An 18,901-nucleotide genomic window follows, 5' to 3' on the forward strand; every position below is an offset into this window, starting at 1 on the left:
GGCCGAGCACATTAATTCGGCCTTTTTAATATTTACTTTTCCTATTAATTTTTGCTAGCTACATGGGCTGGCCCAGCAATTCGGCCTTTTTATTTCTAGATGCGGCCTTTTACAGCGTATGATATTTTATTGTTTGCCATTTTATTTTCCACTGTTTTACATTTGTCCCAAGAGTTTTAGTTTTTCTTTTTCTCAGAAGATTGGTCCCAATTGTCAGTTTCTAGTAATAGGACCCGGTTGTCAGGGTCAAGTTCTTTAGATTTCATTTCATAGTAAATAAGTAATAAATATCTAAATCAGCACTGGAAAAATACACTGCTTGAAACAGTAGCCAGAATGGCAATCACAGTATTACAACGTGAATACATTTTTTGTGGGTAAACGCGGATATATCATACAACACAAATACAATGGCAATGACAGTATTACAAGCTCTACTGCTTCTGTCGACCTTCTTCAACATGGACCTCCTTCAGTCCTTCTCCTTCTCCTTTCAACCTTATTTTGCATGGAGCTACTATGAGAGGAAATCTACAGTTAAGAACAAAATACGTATATAAGCAGTTGGGTACATATCACTTTGGAAAGCACAAGATATCATTTGGCTGGACATGAATATCACTTGTGCATGGGACCGTAAAAGGAATTACAACTAAACAACAATTCAGCATGAATTGGTAAAATGAACTAGCAAAGAATGCATTGTCCAACTGATTCATCATGAGAGTCCGACAGCGACAGCACCAAGCAAAATTCAGTAAAGCGTATAAATAGATTCAGACCAATTGGTAAAATGAAATCTACTCCATGAGATTTAGTCAACTTTAGGGAGCATCGCAGATTCAGACCAATATTTGCAAGCATGTAAATACTGATTCAACACTAGGGAGTACCGACTTCTTCTAGCAGCGAGAAAGCAACTCAATTTGGCAAGCAGTGCAATACCAAGTGAATTTAGTCAAACATGCAAGTGAATTTAGAGCAGTAGCACTAGGGACTAGGGACTGACAGCAATAGCACTAGATTCAGTCAAGTGAAAGTGAATTTAGAGCAGCAGCAAAATCAGGGAACGTGAGAGAGGTAGAGGGAGGCTCAACCATGAATTGCTGCTGCCCCATGGTTGGGTATGTAATTGTCGCCGCTCCTCCTTGTGGATGCCAAGGTCGGAGACGCCGGATCCGTGCGGGCATCCGCCTCCTATCCGCATGAGCTGAAGCAAACCGTAGCCGGTAGTCCACCAGAACCTTCTTCCTCTTTGGTTGCACCAGCAGCGTCTGCAGATCCGCCATGGCCGGAGGCTGACTTCTGAAATGAAAAAGAGCACAATGAGATGTTAGCTTTGCCATGATGATATAGTAGTAACAGGGAAGCATACCAGGGATAAACTGTACACAGGGAAGGCAATAAATAACAAAAGCAGCAGTAACATATTCTCATGACAACCAGAACATAACCATCCCAATTCCATTTTACCATGTACTGTACAGTTTAAAACTGAAGCATATCAAGAAGAAATTGTACACAGGCAAGGCTGAAAAGAAGAACATAACATTGTATCTTGCGGGCATGCAACAAGCTGTGCGGGCATATATAGTAAATCAACATTGTATCTTGCAAGTCAACAGTTATCACAGAGAACAAGATACCATAAGATGAATGATGGCACTCAAATTCTAATCTCACATAGATAAAATTCACTGCCATAGTAACAGTACATCTTCACTTGGATATATCTGAAGTCCAGTTGGTTCTCATAAGCAAGTGTTCTCAGGTTCTCATAGATAGATTTATAGCTGAATCTAGGAATTAACACCACCATGCACCCACACCACATGGCCTACAGAAGGCCCAATTTGGCCTTGAGGGGCTCTCGGCCATTAGTTTTGGACAGTACTCACCCGTGCAAGAGCACGCTTGTACTAAAATCGCCACTCATTACAAGTCCAAACCTACATATTTCCTCAAGCACATGTCTCACAGGACAGTGATGGTTAACTTAGATTCTCTAACCAAATATCTCAATAATCTGGTTGACTACTCACGGATTAACAAAGCCCCTTGTGATTAAACTATCCATCGCTCACAGATTAACAGACTAGTAGACGGTACTCCGCCCAGGAAAAAACCTCCCAAACAAGACAGGAAGGTTACCATGACGGCGATGGAGGTGGCGGTGAGCGCGGCCTGGCCGAGCCGCAGCCAGAGCCCGCCCCATGTCTCGGGCCTCCCTGCCAGCTCCCTTCTCTTGAGGCCAACACCGCCGCCGCCCATGCGCATGCTCTGCTCCAGGTACGTAGGCACGAAGGGAAGCCCCAGCTTCTCCGTTGTGGTACAACAACAAAAGGGATCAGAAATAGCGGTCAAATAGCAAGGTAGTGTAAAGAAATTAAGTAAGCTATTGTGCTGGATCAAATTCCTACTGAACACAGAACGACATTCCTACTAAACACAGAACGACAAGAAACATAGTGTAAAATACATATCTAATGCTAGTATATTTGTATAAAAAGATGAACAGAGCATACTATTAATTAGTATATATGCTCAGTAGCTTTGCATTCCCGTTTGGTTATTCATTTCAAACCAAATTGACATCATTCACTTGCAATAGAAAACAAGTAGTATATTTAGTTATTTACAGTGATGCTAATATGCTACCACCAATAGATACAAATCATACAACTATCATATTGGCTTGACAAAGATAATAAAGAAAGAAAAGGCCTAGTCAACACAGGATCTGTAAATATTATTTCACTATGCAGAAGTAAATGGCTATTTGACCTGCACTGGTCCCAGTACGTTAGACCTATTTAATACATACTACGATATGCCATCATTTGGGTACTACTGTCCACCGAGGTGGTAGACACTGGCTCAGAGACGCACACGCATGTGTAGGAAGGACTACAGATGTGCTTGGCAAACAAACACATGCACAAAAGGAAGGAAGCAAGGAAGAAACACGTGGAAGCTAGCTGGTTTTTGAGTTCTGCATGATGAGATCCCTCACCAAATCCTTGTGCACTCACTCAACTCCTGCAAAAATCACCACAGTACCGAGGTTAAGATGCTAGAACTCAAACATGAAACTTGGTACAGAAAGTAAACAGCTGGTTGCAAATTAGCTTGAGATAACTACAGTGAAAGATCATCAAAAATCATAGTGTGAAATAATTAGCTTGAAAGTGGTGATATGTCATTCATCTTTATGTCCACATTAAAATTGTGCAGCCTCACACGCCCTATAGCCTCAGGCAGAGGCAACAGTGCACCAAAGTTGCACTGCACACAAGGACTAGGGCTGGCCCAATCCAAGGAGCATTTTCGACCTTTCTAGCTTTTTTAGCCATTTAAACCAACTTGTACCAAATTAGGACGAATCGGGTCAAATTCGAACTACATCTACTTCATAATTTGCTAATTATTTTTTCCAAAAATAATTTTTAGGTACACATGTATATATTTCATTAGAGAAATACTATGAGTTTAGTAAGATTCCACCCGTAGGTACGAACGATGATGCCCGCGGTTTTGACCGTGTTTTGAAATTGGCATAAAGAATTCAAAAAAATCAAAAAATGGAAAGCCTTTGCATTGTGTCACTATATGTGACCTAGTGTCCAGGAAAAATAACTAACTCGCAATACTGTAAATACCTTAAAAAGTCTTTTAGAAATAAGATACCATATGTGAAGTTGCATGGCTTTCAAGCGAAATGACCAATAAATTGGCCACATTCATGGCATAGTTTGTTCAAATGATCTCATATTGTGCACAATGGTGCATCTTGGAATTCCAAACAATGTTGCCTAAGGGAGTTTTCACTTTCATTACACAAAAGAGCTATTTTCCAATTTTTTTCGAGTGCCCAAAATGAGTTTTTTTGTGAAGGACCTACCAAATAATTATTGCAAAATTGTACCAAATCATTTTTATAAAATACTAGGCCATATTTAATGCACAATTGACCAAATAGTTGGGTGTAAAAAGTTTTTATCCACCTCTAGTGAAAAAGACAAATTTCCGCCGATTCAGCTGGAAGCGGGTCAAATATGAACTACAACTGCCTCATAGTTTGCTCTTTATTTTTTCCAAAAATCATTTCTAGCTACATAAGTATCTATTTAATCAGAGAAACATCAAAAGTTTTCCAAGATTCAACCACTAGCTAGGAACGGTCAAGCCCACCGTTTTGACCGCATTTTGAAACGGGCATAAAAAATTCAAAAAAATTCAAAAAATTGGAAAACCTTCGCATTGTGTCATTATATGTGACCAAGTTTCCAGGAAAAATAATAAACTTGTAATAAGACAATTCTTTTAAAAAAGTGTTCTCAGAAATGAGCTATCATGCGTGAAGATTCATGGCTATCAAGCCAAATGATCAATCTTATGGCCACATTCATGGCATAGTTTGTGTAAATGACCCCATATCGTGCACAAGGGTGCATCTTGGAATTCCAAACAATGTTGCCTAAGGAAGTTTTCATTTTCTTTGCACGAAAAATTCATTTTCCATTTTTTCGAGTGCCCAAAATGAGTTTTTTTGTGAAGGACCTCCCAAATAATTATTGCAAAATTGGACCAAATCATTTTTATAAAATACTAGGCTATATTTAATGGTTGGGGTGTAAAAAGTTTTGATCCACCTCTCGTGAAAAAGACAAATTTCCGCCGATTCAGCTGGAAGCGGGTCAAATTTGAACTGCAGCTGCCTCATAGTTTGCTATTTATTTTTTCCAAAAAACATTTCTAGGTACATAAGTATCTATTTAATCATAGAAACACCAAAAAAATTCCAAGATTCGACCACTAGCTAGGAACGGTCATTCCCGCCGTTTTGACCGCATTTTGAAACGGGCATAAAAAATTCAAAAAAAATTCAAAAAATTGGAAAACCTTCGCATTGTGTCATTATATATGACCAAGTTTCCGGGAAAAATAATAAACTTGTAATACGGTAATTATTTTAAAAAAGTGTTCTCGGAAATGAGCTATCATGTGTGAAGATTCATGGCTTTCAAGCCAAATGATCAATCTTATGGCCACTTTCATGGCATAGTTTGTTCAAATGATCTCATATTGTGCACAAGGGTACATATTGGAATGGCAAACAATGTTTCCTAAGGAAGTTTTCATTTTCGTTGGACGAAAAAACCATTTTCCATTTTTCGAGTGCCCGGAAGGAGGTTTTTTTATGAAGGAACTACCAAATAATTGTTGCAAAATTGGACCAAATCATTTTTATAAAATACTAGGCCATATTTAATGAACAATTGACAAAATGGTTGGGTGTAAAAAATTTTGATCCACCTCTCGTGAAAAAGACAAATTTCCGCCGATTCAGTTGGAAGCGGGTCAAATTTGAACTGCAGCTACCTCATAGTTTGCTATTTATTTTTTCCAAAAATCATTTATAGTTACATAAGGACCTATTTAATCATAAATACATGGTTTGGTGGCGATACATTGAGGTTTGGGCGGTGGCCGAGGGCCCCAACTCTAGAGCGCGTAAACTCGCATGCCCGTCGCGTGGTCACCGCGTGACCGTAATGTTGCCATGTGTTCTGGGCGGCCTAGGCATGTCTAGTGGGTTGGGCACTCCCCAGGTTGGTGCTAGGAAGACAATTACAATATAAGATTCTCACGAGGAGACCGATCGATGATCAAACATGAATTAGCAGCCAAGTGTTTGATTAGCGGTACGGGAAATGCACATGGCCAATGGGCATGAGTTTTGGCTGAGGATGATCATCTACTAAGGAGAATGTATTCACAAAGTTTTAGCTCAAAAGGAGGATCCTAGGTGGTACTTGCTTTGCAAAGTACCACGCTGGACAAAAATATGAATGTTGAAGCTGGGCTCAAAATAATGAATGGATTGAGCTGAAGTTTTTTGGAGGATGGTTATTTGGGCATAGGAAAGCATTGTAGAAAATTGATACCATTTGGACATGCCAAAGTAGTACTTCCTTCACAATGCTCTTCTATGGACAGAAACTTGGGAAAACTAGTGAGAGAGATTGGATGAATGAAATGAGCTCAAAATTGGTGTAGATAAGTTACTTAGGTATGGCCATGCGCTGGTAAATTTTCAGATCACTTGGGTAAGCCTAGCTAGTACTTACTTCACAAAGCTTCTCTCGAGGTAGAAATTTGAAAATTTCCCGAGAAATATTTACTAGGAAAATTGAGCTGAATATTATCATGTGGCAATGATTTGGGTATGGAAGAGTGCCTGAAAAGTTTGAGGGTAATAGGAGGGGTCTATATAACACTTGCTTTGCAACGTGCCAATTTGGCCATAAAATATAAATTGAACCTGGGCTCACATAGATGATTTGACTGAGCTGCAATTTGGAGGAGGGCGATAATTTGGGCATATGAAGGAACTGTATAAATTTCATGTCATTTAGAGATATAAAAAAGATACTTCCTTCACAATGCTTCTAGGTGGACAAAAACTTTGGAAATTTGCCGAGGAAGATTTGCTAGGCAAATGGAGCTGAATTTTGTCATGCGGTAATGATTTGGATAGGAAAGAGTGCCCAAAAATTCCTAGGGCAATCAAGAATATATAAATAGCACTTCCTTCATAAAGTGTTGTTGTGAACATAATAGGAAAATGAATATTGTTGAATTAGTTTTGCACTAGGCAAGGAAGGATTTTTACATATTTGATGAAGATATGACCCAAAGAATTTATGAGATTTTTTTGGGAATTTTGGGAATGATAGAAATATAGGTTGCTTCACAATCTAGGGCAAAAACTGCCACATGGACATGACACATAGGCAAAACTGATGAGATGGCGCCTAGTCATCACAACCCACCACAATCTACAAGCCTATGACCATCTATATTGGTCATGATCAGCTAGAAATAAGGCAGCGGACCAGCACTGTTTGCTTTGTGACCATTTTGTGTAACGAAATTACGACCTTTCTAACAAAAATGGTCGCAATGGTTTAGGGTTTGGAGCCCCCTGAACAGCTTTTGACCAATTGGTCTAAAATGGTCATAGATTTATGACCAATTCTTCGAGGGTCACTGACAGAAGGTCATAAGTTGACATATTTCTTGTAGTGTCAAGCCGCATTTCAAGAAGGGAGGGATGTCAGGAGCCTCTCCTGACTGGGTTGTGGTGAAAGGAAATATTCCCTAGAGGCAATAATAAAGTTATTATATATTTATTTATATCATGATAAATGTTTATTATTCATGCTAGAATTGTATTAACCGGAAACATAATACATGTGTGAATACATAGACAAACAGAGTGTCACTAGTATGCCTCTACTTGACTAGCTCGTTGATTAAAGATGGTTATGTTTCCTAACCATAGACATGAGTTGTCATTTGATTAACGGGATCACATCATTAGGAGAATGATGTGATTGACTTGACCCATTCCGTTATCATAACACTTGATCGTTTAATTTGTTGCTATTGCTTTCTTCATGACTTATACATGTTCCTATGACTATGAGATTATGCAACTCCCGTTTACCAGAGGAACACTTTGTGTGCCACCAAACGTCACAATGTAACTGGGTGATTATAAAGGTTCTCTACAGGTGTCTCCGAAGGTACTTGTTGGGTTGGCGTATTTCGAGATTAGGATTTGTCACTCCGATTGTCGGAGAGGTATCTCTGGGCCCTCTCGGTAATGCACATCACCTAAAGCCTTGCAAGCATTGCAACTAATGAGTTAGTTGCGAGATGATGTATTACGGAACGAGTAAAGATACTTGCCGGTAACGAGATTGAACTAGGTATTGAGATACCGACGATCGAATCTCGGGCAAGTAACATACCGATGACAAAGGGAACAACGTATGTTGATCTTCGTAGAATATGTGGGAGCCAATATGAGCATCCAGGTTCTGCTATTGGTTATTGACCGGAGACGTGTCTCGGTCATGTCTACATTGTTCTCGAAACCGTAGAGTCCGCACGCTTAAGGTTTCGATGACAGTTATATTATGAGTTTATTAGTTTTGATGTACCGAAGGAGTTCGGAGTCCCGGATAAGATTGGGGACATGACGAGGAGTCTCGAAATGGTCGAGACATAAATATCGATATATTGGACGACTATATTCGGACATCGGAAAGGTTCCGAATGATTCGGGTATTTTTCGGAGTACCGGAGAGTTACGGGAATACGCCATACGGGAAAGGAGGAAAAGGGCCTCAAGGTTGGCCGCACCCCTCCCCTTGGTCTGGTCCGAATTGGACTAGGGAAGGGGGGCGCCCCCTTCCTTCCTTCTCCTTTTTCCCTTCCCTTTCCTTCCCTCCTACTCCTACTACTTGGAAGGGCTCCTAGTTCTACTAGGAAAGGGGGAATCCTACTCCCGGTGGGAGTAGGACTCCTCTAGGGCGCGCCATAGAGAGGGCCGGCCCTCCCCTCCTCCACTCCTTTATATACGTGGCCAGGGGGCACCCCATAGAGACACAAGTTGATCTTCGTGATAGTTCTCTTAGCCGTGTGCGGTGCCCCCCTCCACCATAATCCTCGATAATATTGTAGCGGTGCTTAGGCGAAACCCTGCGACGGTAGAACATCAAGATCGTCACCACGTCGTCGTGCTGATGGAACTCTTCCCCGACACTTTGCTGGATCGGAGTCCGGGGATCGTCATCGAGCTGAACGTGTGCTAGAACTCGGAGGTGTCGTAGTTTCGGTGCTTGATCGGTCGGACCGTGAAGACGTATGACTACATCAACCGCGTTGTGCTAACGCTTCCGCTTCCAGTCTACGAGGGTAGTAGACAACACTCTCCCCTCTCGTTGCTATGCATCACCATGATCTTGCGTGTGTGTAGGAAATTTTTTTAAATCACTACGTTACCCAACAGTGGCATCCGAGCCTAGGTTTTATGCGTTGATGTAATATGCACGAGTATAACACAAGTGAGTTGTGGGCGATATAAGTCATACTGCTTACCAGCATGTCACACTTTGGTTCGGCGGTATTGTTGGATGAAGCGGCCCGGACCGGCATTACACGTACGCTTACGCGAGACTGGTTTTACCGCCGTGCTATGCACACAGGTGACTAGCGGGTGTCAGTTTCTCCAACTTTAGTTGAACCGAGTGTGGCTACGCCCGGTCCTTGCGAAGGTTAAAACAGCACCAACTTGACAAACTATCGTTGTGGTTTTGATGCGTAGGTAAGAACGGTTCTTGCTAAGCCCGTAGCAGCCACGTAAAACTTGCAACAACAAAGTAGAGGACGTCTAACTTGTTTTTGCAGGGCATGTTGTGATGTGATATGGTCAAGACATGATGAGATTAAAGTTGTTGTATAAGATGATCATGTTTTGTTGAAGTTATCGGCAACTGGCAGAAGCCTTATGGTTGTCTCTTTATTGCATAAGATGCAAGCGCCAAATAATTGCTTTACTTTATCGCTATGCGATAGCAATAGTTGCAAGAGCAATAGTTGGCGAGACGACCATGTGACGACACATTGATATAGATCAAGATGATGGAGATCATGGTGTCATGCTGGTGACGATGGAAATCATGACGATGTTTTGGAGATGGAGATCAAAGGCACAAGATGATGATGGCCATATCATGTCACATATTTTGATTGCATGTGATGTTTATCTTTTATGCATCTTATTTTGCTTAGTTCGGCGGTAGCTTTATAAGATGATCTCTCACTAAATTTCAAGATAAAAATTGTTCTCCCTGAGTATGCACCGTTGCCAAAGTTCGTCGTGCCCAGACACCACGTGATGATCAGGTGTGATAAGCTTTACATCCATCTACAACGGGCGCAAGCCAGTTTTGCACACGCAGAATACTCAGGTTAAACTTGACAAGCCTAGCATATGCAGATATGGCCTCGAAACACTGAGACCGAAAGGTCGAGCGTGAATCATATAGTAGATATGATCAACATAATGATGTTCATCATTGAAAGCTACTCCATTTCACGTGATGATCGGTTATGGTTTAGTTGATTTGGATCACGTGATCACTTAGATGATTAGAGGGATGTCTATCTAAGTGGGAGTTCTTAAGTAATATGATTAATTGAACTTTAATTTATCATGAACTTAGTCCTGGTAGTATTAGCATATCTATGTTGTAGATCAATAGCTTGCGTTTAGATCCCCTGTTTTATTTTTGATATGTTCCTAGAGAAAACTAAGTTGAAAGATGTTAGTAGCAATGATGCGGATTGGATCCGTGATCTGAGGTTTATCCTCATTGCTGCACAGAAGAATTATGTCCTTGATGCACCGCTAGGTGACTGACCTATTGCAGGAGCAGATGCACACGTTATGAACATTTGGCTAGCTCAATATGATGACTACTTGATAGTTTAGTGCACCATGCTTAACAGCTTAGAATCGGGATTTCAAAGATGTTTTGAACGTCATGGACCATATGAGATGTTCCAGGAGTTGAAGTTAATATTTCAAGTAAATACCCGAGTTGAGAGATATGAAGTCTCCAACAAGTTCTATAGCCTAAAAGATGGAGGAGAATATTTCAAGCAGTGAGCATGTGCTCAGATTGTCTGGGTACTACAATCGCTTGAATCAAGTGGGAGTTAATCTTCCAGATAAAATAGTGATTGATAGAATTCTCTAGTCACCATCACCAAGTTAGTAGAACTTCGTGATGAACTATGATATGCAAGGGATAACGGAAACGATTCACAAGCTCTTCGTAATGCTGAAATCGACGAAGGTAGAAATCAAGAAAAATATCAAGTGTTGATGGTAGACAAGGCCACTAGTTTCAAGAAAAGGGCAAAGGGAAGAAGGGGAACTTCAAGAAGAACGGCAAGCAAGTTGCTGCTCAAGTGAAGAAGCCCAAGTCTGATCCTAAGCCTGAGACTAAGTGCTTCTACTGCAAAGGGACTGGTCACTGGAAGCAGAACTGCCCCAAGTATTTGGCGGATAAGAATGATGGCAAAGTGAACAAGGTATATTTGATATACAGATTATTGATGTGTATTTTACTAGTGTTCATAGCAACCCCTTAGTATTTGATACTGGTTTAGTTGCTAAGAGCAGTAACTCGAAACGGGAGTTGCAGAATGAATAGAGACTAGTTAAGGGTGAAGTGACGATGTGTGTTGGAAGTGGTTCCAAAATTGATATGATCATCATCGCACACTCCCTATACTTTCGGGATTAGTGTTAAACCTAAATAAGTGTTATTTGGTGTTTGCATTGAGCATGAATATGATTTGATCATGTTTATTGCAATACGATTATTCATTTAAGTAAGAGAATAAATTGTTATTCTATTTACATATATGGTTACACACCCAATGAAAATGGTTCATTGGATCTCGATCGTAGTGATACACATATTCATAATATTGAAACCAAAAGATGCAAAGTTAATAATGATAGTGCAACTTATTTGTGGCACTGCCGTTTAGATCATATTGGTGTAAAGCGCATGAAGAAACTCCATGCTGATGGACTTTTGGAATCACTTGATTATGAATCAGTTGATGCTTGCGAACCATGCCTCATGGGCAAGATGACTAAGACTCCGTTCTCCGGAACAATGCAGCAAGCAACAAATTTGTTGGAAATCATGCATACTGATGTATGTGGTCCGGTGAATATTGAAGCTCGCGGCAGGTATCATTATTTTCTGATCTTCACAGATGATTTGAGCAGATATGAGTATATCTACTTGATGAAACACAAGTCTGAAACATTTGAAAAGTTCAAAGAATTTCAGAGTGAAGTGGAGAATCATCGTAACAAAAATAAAAGTTTCTACGATATGATCGCAGAAGTAAAATATTTGAGTTACGAGTTTGGCCTTCAGTTAAAAACAATGTGAAATAGTTTCACTACTCACGCCACCTGGAACACCACAGCATAATGGTGTGTCCGAACGTCATAACCGTACTTTATTAGATATGGTGCGATCTATGATGTCTCTTACCGATCTACCACTATCGTTTTGGGGTTATGCATTAGAGACAGCTGCATTCACGTTAAATAGGGCACCATCTAAATCCGTTGAGACAACACCGTATGAACTATGGTTTGGCAAGAAACCTAAGGTGCCATTTCTTAAAGTTTGAGGTTGCAATGCTTATGTGAAAAAGTTTCAACCTGATAAGCTCTAACCCAAATTGGAGAAGTGCGTCTTGATAGGATACCCAAAAGAAAATGTTGGGTACACCTTCTATCATAGATCCGAAGGCAATATATTCGTTGCTTTGAATGGATCCTTTCTAGAAAAGGAGTTTCTCTCGAAAGAAGTGAGTGGGAGGAAAGTAGAACTTGATGAGGTAACTGTACCTGCTCCCCTATTGGAAAGTAGTTCATCACAGAAATCTGTTCCTATGATTACTACACCAATTAGTGAGGAAGCTAATGATGATGATCATGTAACTTCAGATCAAGTTACTACCGAACCTCGTAGGTAAACCAGAGTGAGATCCACACCAGAGTGGTACGGTAATCCTATTCTAGGGGTCATGTTACTTGACCATGACGAGCCTACGAACTATGAGTAAGCGATGATGAGCCCAGATTCCGTGAAATGGCTTGAGGCCATGAAATCTGAGATGAGATCCATGTATGAGAACAAAATATGGACTTTGATTGACTTGCCCAATGATCGGTGAGCCATTGAGATTAAATGGATCTTCAAGAGGAAGAGGGACGCTGATAGTAGTGTTACTATCTACAAAGCTAGAATTGTCGCAAAAAGGTTTTCAACAAGTTCAAGGTGTTGACTACGATTAGAGTTTCTCACTCATATCTATGCTTAAGTCTGTCCGAATCATGTTAGCAATTGCCGCATTTTATGAAATCTGGCAAATGGATAAACAAAACTGCATTACTTAATGGATTTATTAAAGAAGAGTTGTATATGATGCAACCAGAAGGTTTTGTCAATCCTAAAGGTACTAACAAAATATGCAAGCTCCAGCGATCCATCTATGGAATGGTGCAAGCATCTCAGAGTTGGAATATACGCTTTGATAAGTTGATCAAGCATATAGTATTATACAGAATTGCGGTGAAGCCTGTATTTACAAGAAAGTGAGTGGGAGCACTACAACATTTCTGATAAGTATATGTGAAAGACATATTGTTGATCGGAGATAATGTAGAATTATTCTGCAAAGCATAAAGGAATATTTGAAAGGAGTTTTTCAAAGAAAGACCTCGGTGAAGCTGCTTACATATTGAGCATCAAGATCTATAGAGATAGATCAAGATGCTTGATAAGTTTTTTCAATGAGTACATACCTTGACAAGATTTTGAAGTAGTTCAAAATAGAACAGTCAAAGAAGAAGTTCATGCCTGTGTTACAAGGTGTGAAGTTGAGTAAGACTCAAAACCCAACCACGGCAGAAGATAGAGAGAGAATGAAAGTCATTCCCTATGCCTCAGCCATAGGTTCTATAAAGTATGCCATGCTGTGTACCAGACCTATTGTATACCCTGTCCTGAGTTTGGGAAAGGAGTACAATAGTGATCTAGGAGTAGATCACTGGACATTGGTCAAAATTATCCTTAGTGGAATAAGGATATGGTTCTCGATTATGGAAGTGACAAAAGGTTCGTCGTAAAGGGTTACGTCAATGCAAATTTTACACTGATCTAGATGATTCTAAATCTCAATCTGGATACATATTGAAAGTGGGAGAAATTAGCTAGAGTAGCTCTGTGCAGAGCATTGTTGACATAGAAATTTACAAAATACTTACGGATCTGAATGTGGCAGACCCGTTGACTAAAATTCTCTCACAAGCAAAACATGATCACACCTCAGTACTCTTTGGGTGTTAATCACATGGCGATGTGAACTAGATTATTGGCTCTAGTAAACCCTTTGAGTGTTGGTCACATGTCGATGTGAACTATGGGTGTTAATCACATGGCGATGTAAACTATTGATGTTAAATCACATGGCGATGTGAACTAGATTATTGACTCTAGTGCAAGCGGGAGACTGAAAGGAAATATGCCCTAGAGGCAATAATAAAGTTATTATATATTTCCTTATATCATGATAAATGTTTATTATCCATGCTAGAATTGTATTAACCAGAAACATAATACATGTGTGAATACATAGACAAACAGAGTGTCACTAGTATGCCTCTACTTGACTAGCTCGTTGATTAAAGATGGTTATGTTTCCTAACCATAGACATGAGTTGTCATTTGGTTAACGGGATCACATCATTAGGAGAATTATGTGATTGACTTGACCCATTCCATTAGCATAGCACTTGATCATTTAATTTGTTGCTATTGCTTTCTTCATGACTTATACATGTTCCTGTGACTATGAGATTATGCAACTCCCGTTTACCAGAGGAACACTTTGTGTGCCACCAAACGTCACAACGTAACTGGGTTATTATAAAAGTGCTCTACAGGTGTCTCCGAAGGTACTTGTTGGGTTGGCGTATTTCGAGATTAGGATTTGTCACTCCGATTGTCGGAGAGGTATCTCTGGGCCCTCTCGGTAATGCACATCACCTAAAGCCTTGCAAGCATTGCAACTAATGAGTTAGTTGTGAGATGATGTATTACAGAACGAGTAAAGAGACTTGCCAGTAACGAGATTGAACTAGGTATTGAGATACCGACGATCGAATCTCGGGCAAGTAACATACCGATGACAAAGGGAACAACGTATGTTGTTATGCGGTCTGACCAATAAAGATCTTCGTAGAATATGTGGGAGCCAATATGAGCATCCAGGTTCCGCTATTGTTTATTGACCGGAGACGTGTTTCGGTCATGTCTACATTGTTCTCGAACCCGTAGGGTCCGCACGCTTAAGGTTTCGATGACAGTTATATTATGAGTTTTGATGTACCGAAGGAGTTTGGAGTCCCGGATGAGATAGGGGACATGACGAGGAGTCTCGAAATGGTCGAGACATAAAGATCGATATATTGGACGACTATATTCGGACATCGGAAAGGTTCCGAGTGATTCGGATATTTTTCGGAGTACCGGAGAGTTACGGGAATACATATTGGGCCTTATTGGGCCATACGGGAAAGGAGGAAAAGGGCCTCAAGGGTGGCCGCACCCCTCCCCTTGGTCTAGTCCGAATTGGACTAGGGAAGGGGGCGCCCCCTTCCTTCCTTCTCCTTTTCCCTTCCCTTTCCTTCCCTCCTACTCCTACTATTTGGAAGGGCTCCTAGTTCTACTAGGAAAGGGGGAATCCTACTCCCGGTGGGAATAGGACTCCCCTAGGGCGCACCATAGAGAGGGCCGGCCCCTCCCCTCCTCCACTCCTTTATATACGTGGCCAGGGGGCACCCCATAGAGACACAAGTTGATCTTCGTGATCGTTCTCTTAGCCGTGTGCGGTGCCCCCCTCCACCATAATCCTCGATAATATTGTAGCGGTGCTTAGGCGAAGCCCTGCGACGGTAGAACATCAAGATTGTCACCACGCCGTCGTGCTGACGGAACTCTTCCCCGACACTTTGCTGGATCGGAGTCCGGGGATCGTCATCGAGCTGAACGTGTTCTAGAACTCGGAGGTGCCGTAGTTTTAGTGCTTGATCGGTCGGGCCGTGAAGACGTACGACTACATCAACCGCGTTGTGCTAACGCTTCCGCTTCCGGTCTACGAGGGTACGTAGACAACACTCTCCCTTCTCGTTGCTATGCATCACCATGATCTTGCGTGTGCGTAGGAATTTTTTTGAAATTACTACGTTACCCAACATGTGGGTTTGCCCCTGGACCGGTACGTGGGCCTGGCCCATCAGGAAACCACTAAAGCTACAGAGTACAAGTACGAGGGAGTAGGCATTGTTCTGGTCATCCAGTGGATCACGGCTTTGGCACGGCGTCTCTCTTCCCCTACCTCTCGTCCTCCTCCTTCTGTTCTTCCTGATCCCCAAACTTTGTATCTCCATTGGTGTTGCTTGTAATCAAAGCTTGTATCCAATAGATATTGAGAGAGGCATCTGGTTCCTTACAGGATCCTAAACACATTTGTTGTTGAATTTACCTTTGGGAGTCAGGCAATAAATATCATGTTGCAGGCCCTGTCAGGCGTGCAATTAAGAGACGAGCATGTGAAGCAACAGTTTACCTGCTTAAATTGGTTGAGGGGCTCGTCGCTACGACTGTGTACAGCAGACTAAATCCGCTCAGCGTCGAGAAAATTCAAGGACCATTAGTGCATGTAGACTACGAATGCTGCATCGTGGGCGGCGGCGGCGACTGTGCCAGCGGCCATGAGTGCCCAGTCGAGGCCATCGACGAAGTTGAATAGCCTCCAAAAGGAGATCGCGCCGGGAAGGGGCTCGACCTCGTCCTCATCCACATCCTCGTCGTTGTACAGTTTGAGCCTACTGATAAGTGATAAATCTTTTCGCCAACACATTTTAAATCTTACTATCTTACACCTGTCAGCGTACTCGTAAAATGCATAGTTCAAATAGAGTAACGCAGTCTTGGCTTGCATGCTGACTCTTTCATTCATGTCCTAAACCATTGGACTGGAACAGAGGGTCAATTCGACAGACACAGCTCTGAGACTTGTTCGCCACACAAGATTGGACCATCGAGAGAAATGCCAGGCGTGCCGAGCCTAACTCTGGCCAGCATGGCGTGCACCGGTGGTGCAGAGCAGAAAGCTAGCGCATCCTGGGCCTGGAGAGATCACATCGACTGTCGACTTGCTGCTAGCAAACGTCTGCTCATCCGGTCTGCAAAACTACAAGGAGGCCTTCCCCCTGAGGACGTGAGAGTCTCTGCTCGGCACCCTGACCACGAGAAGCTTCCATCAACAACATTACAACAACAGCAGACCCAAGGCCGGGGCTGCTGGCTCTTTTTTGCACTGGAAATAGCCAAGTCTGGTTGCATGGTTTGGTACTCTAGTTGAAGTGGTGTCCGTGTCGGATGCAGCTTGGACAGAAGAGGCATTTTTTGTTGGTAGCATTGGTGCTGCTGGGCCTTGCCCATGCCTCGGGCGGACGATTCGGCTGGTCGCGAACTCGCCATGACAGGACTGTGCAGCCGCAGGAGATGCAAAGCCAAAATGGCCAATTGGAGCGAGGAACGAGGCCCCGGGTGATGCAGGGTGGCGCAGTGACAGGCGGCCTTGGTTCTATTCATGCTGCCAGACTGCCATTTCTTGCACTATCCTAAAGCATTATCCTAGAGACGGGGCGAATGGCTGTTACTACATAGAATTAATAGTGTTTTGCTATAGTAAACTGACTATTAACTGCGCTGCTAACAAAAAGGGACATCCATGCTCCGTACTGACTTTATTTAGCATCACACCTATACATATGCAATGCTCCTCTGTATCGAGATATATTGTAGAGGCGAATTTCCAAAAGAATCGAGTAGAAGAAGAAAACAGAAAACGACTCGCCTGTTAATTCGACATGGAACAATCTGGTGCCTCGGTCTTGATAACTCTGGTGTTGTACGAGCCACAGGCGGCGCATTTGTGATACAACGAGTGGAACCGAGAAAGCCCTTTTTCCGCAGTCGTTACAGAGTATATCCTGGAGCAATCAGGCACAGCGGCAGCGTAAATCCTTCAGTCAATGGAAAGAACAAAATCAGAATGAGAGAAATAGTGTACCTGGCATCGGTTCCGGTATTCCTCAGGAAGCTCTTCTGCAGCCAACAAGCCGTCGAGCATTCCAAAATACACCTACAGAGAAACAGAGGATATGGACTTCACATTAAATTTGTTCGCTTTGTTTTTAAAAGAAATGTGGCATTAATACAGAGGAAATTGTTAACTCGAAAACAATAGCTTCTAAAATTTCTAAATTTCATGAGATAGAAGAACACAATCATCAGAGGGAAATGCAGAAACAATTTTGGCATCAAGTGGCACAACTTACCGTCATATCTCCCAAGGATTTGCTGCAGATTGGACCCTCCCGAATCCCAACACCAGCATCTCCCCACCGACTCGTCTTCGTATGGCGACGGCGACTCTGGCAACTCCGAGACGTCGGACTCGGACAGTGGCGGGAACGGCCCGTGGGCACCAGATCTTCTCTACCTGACGGCCTTGTGGCGGCTCAGGCGCAGCTGCCAGCCCCGTGCTCCTTTAGACGAGGGGAGAGGCGGTCAAGGAGGAGGGGATGGTGGAGGGCTGGAGCTCGGCTATGAGAGAGGGACGGGGACGACAAGGCGAGGAGAAGTGGCGGACGCGGCGGCGCCAGGGCGCGGAAGAGTGATGCGGACGCGGACGCGGCGGAGGTAGGAGACTCACACTCTCTTTCTCCCCAGATCCGACGAGGCGGTGACGACGATGGAAGAGAAGAGGCGGCGGCTGCGTTGGCGTGCGGTGCGAGAGGTTGCGTGTGCGGAGAGAACGAGAGAGGTGGGTTGCGTGCGCTGTGCTCGATACCGGAGGAAGTTGCCTCGAAATTTCCTGCGCTGATTAAATCTTTTTTTCCTTTCACCAGCGACAGTAAATCTTTGGACGTGGCATAGGCGAGAAGTTGCCCTTACCGCCACTGTTAAAGGGTTTTATATGAAAAGATTAAGAGCCTGTTCTGATTCTCTCCAGCTTCACAGAACTCCACATGTTCAACTTCTTCTCCTCGCTTCTAACTTCACATAGCGATCCCAGGAGTGTTCGGTTCCATCCACAGCTTCTCCCACAGCTGCAGCCCGGTTGGGAGGGCTCTGGCCTGTTAGGCATAGGTTGGGCCGAGTGGATCTAGCCCAATTAGGAGGGGTACTCGTTCGAGCGAGGCTGAGCGTAACGATTTGAGCTGCTCGTTTTCTTTTCGAATGGAGAGGCAGTGAAGCGGTATCTTTGGCGGTGGCAGTTGGGTGTAAATTGATCGAACTCCACGCTTCGCATTTTGGTGGAGCTGGGCCAACCTTGCTTCTCCTTTTTACATTAGGGGATGGTTTAGCTT

The 18,901-nt window shown here is 42.7% G+C and overlaps 1 protein-coding gene across 3 annotated transcripts; it reads right to left on the reverse strand.

Moving 5' to 3' along the window:
* Nucleotides 1-303: 303 nt before the first annotated feature.
* Nucleotides 304-18,371, reverse strand: LOC125543260 (uncharacterized). Of its 3 annotated transcripts, none has more exons than XR_015618401.1 (7): nt 17,867-18,371; nt 17,599-17,670; nt 17,383-17,518; nt 3,014-3,039; nt 2,152-2,316; nt 1,098-1,305; nt 304-531 (listed from the first exon to the last, which is right to left on the reverse strand). XR_015618401.1 is itself a non-coding variant. In XM_048706555.2 (4 exons), the coding sequence occupies exons 1-4, from the start codon at nt 17,870-17,872 to the stop codon at nt 3,029-3,031; spliced, it is 225 nt and encodes a 74-aa protein (XP_048562512.1). In that variant the 5' UTR covers nt 17,873-18,371; the 3' UTR covers nt 2,451-3,028. The 3 variants fall into 3 exon arrangements, 1 of the variants encoding a protein (XP_048562512.1); XR_015618402.1 differs by having other exon boundaries at nt 2,152-2,319; XM_048706555.2 differs by lacking the exons at nt 304-531; nt 1,098-1,305; nt 2,152-2,316 and having other exon boundaries at nt 2,451-3,039.
* Between the last annotated feature and the right edge of the window lie 530 nt (nt 18,372-18,901).

This window comes from Triticum urartu, chromosome 3A (genome assembly GCF_056163025.1).
Source record: "Triticum urartu cultivar PI428250 chromosome 3A, HENAU_Tu73, whole genome shotgun sequence".
Taxonomy (NCBI): domain Eukaryota; kingdom Viridiplantae; phylum Streptophyta; class Magnoliopsida; order Poales; family Poaceae; genus Triticum; species Triticum urartu.

What these genes read in the sequence shown, in the direction of transcription:
- LOC125543260 (XM_048706555.2), bottom strand. An exon ending in AATACCGGAACCGATGCCAG is followed by an intron (nt 17,519 to 17,598) that starts GTACACTATTTC and finishes TGATTGCTCCAG; the next exon opens with GATATACTCTGTAACGACTG.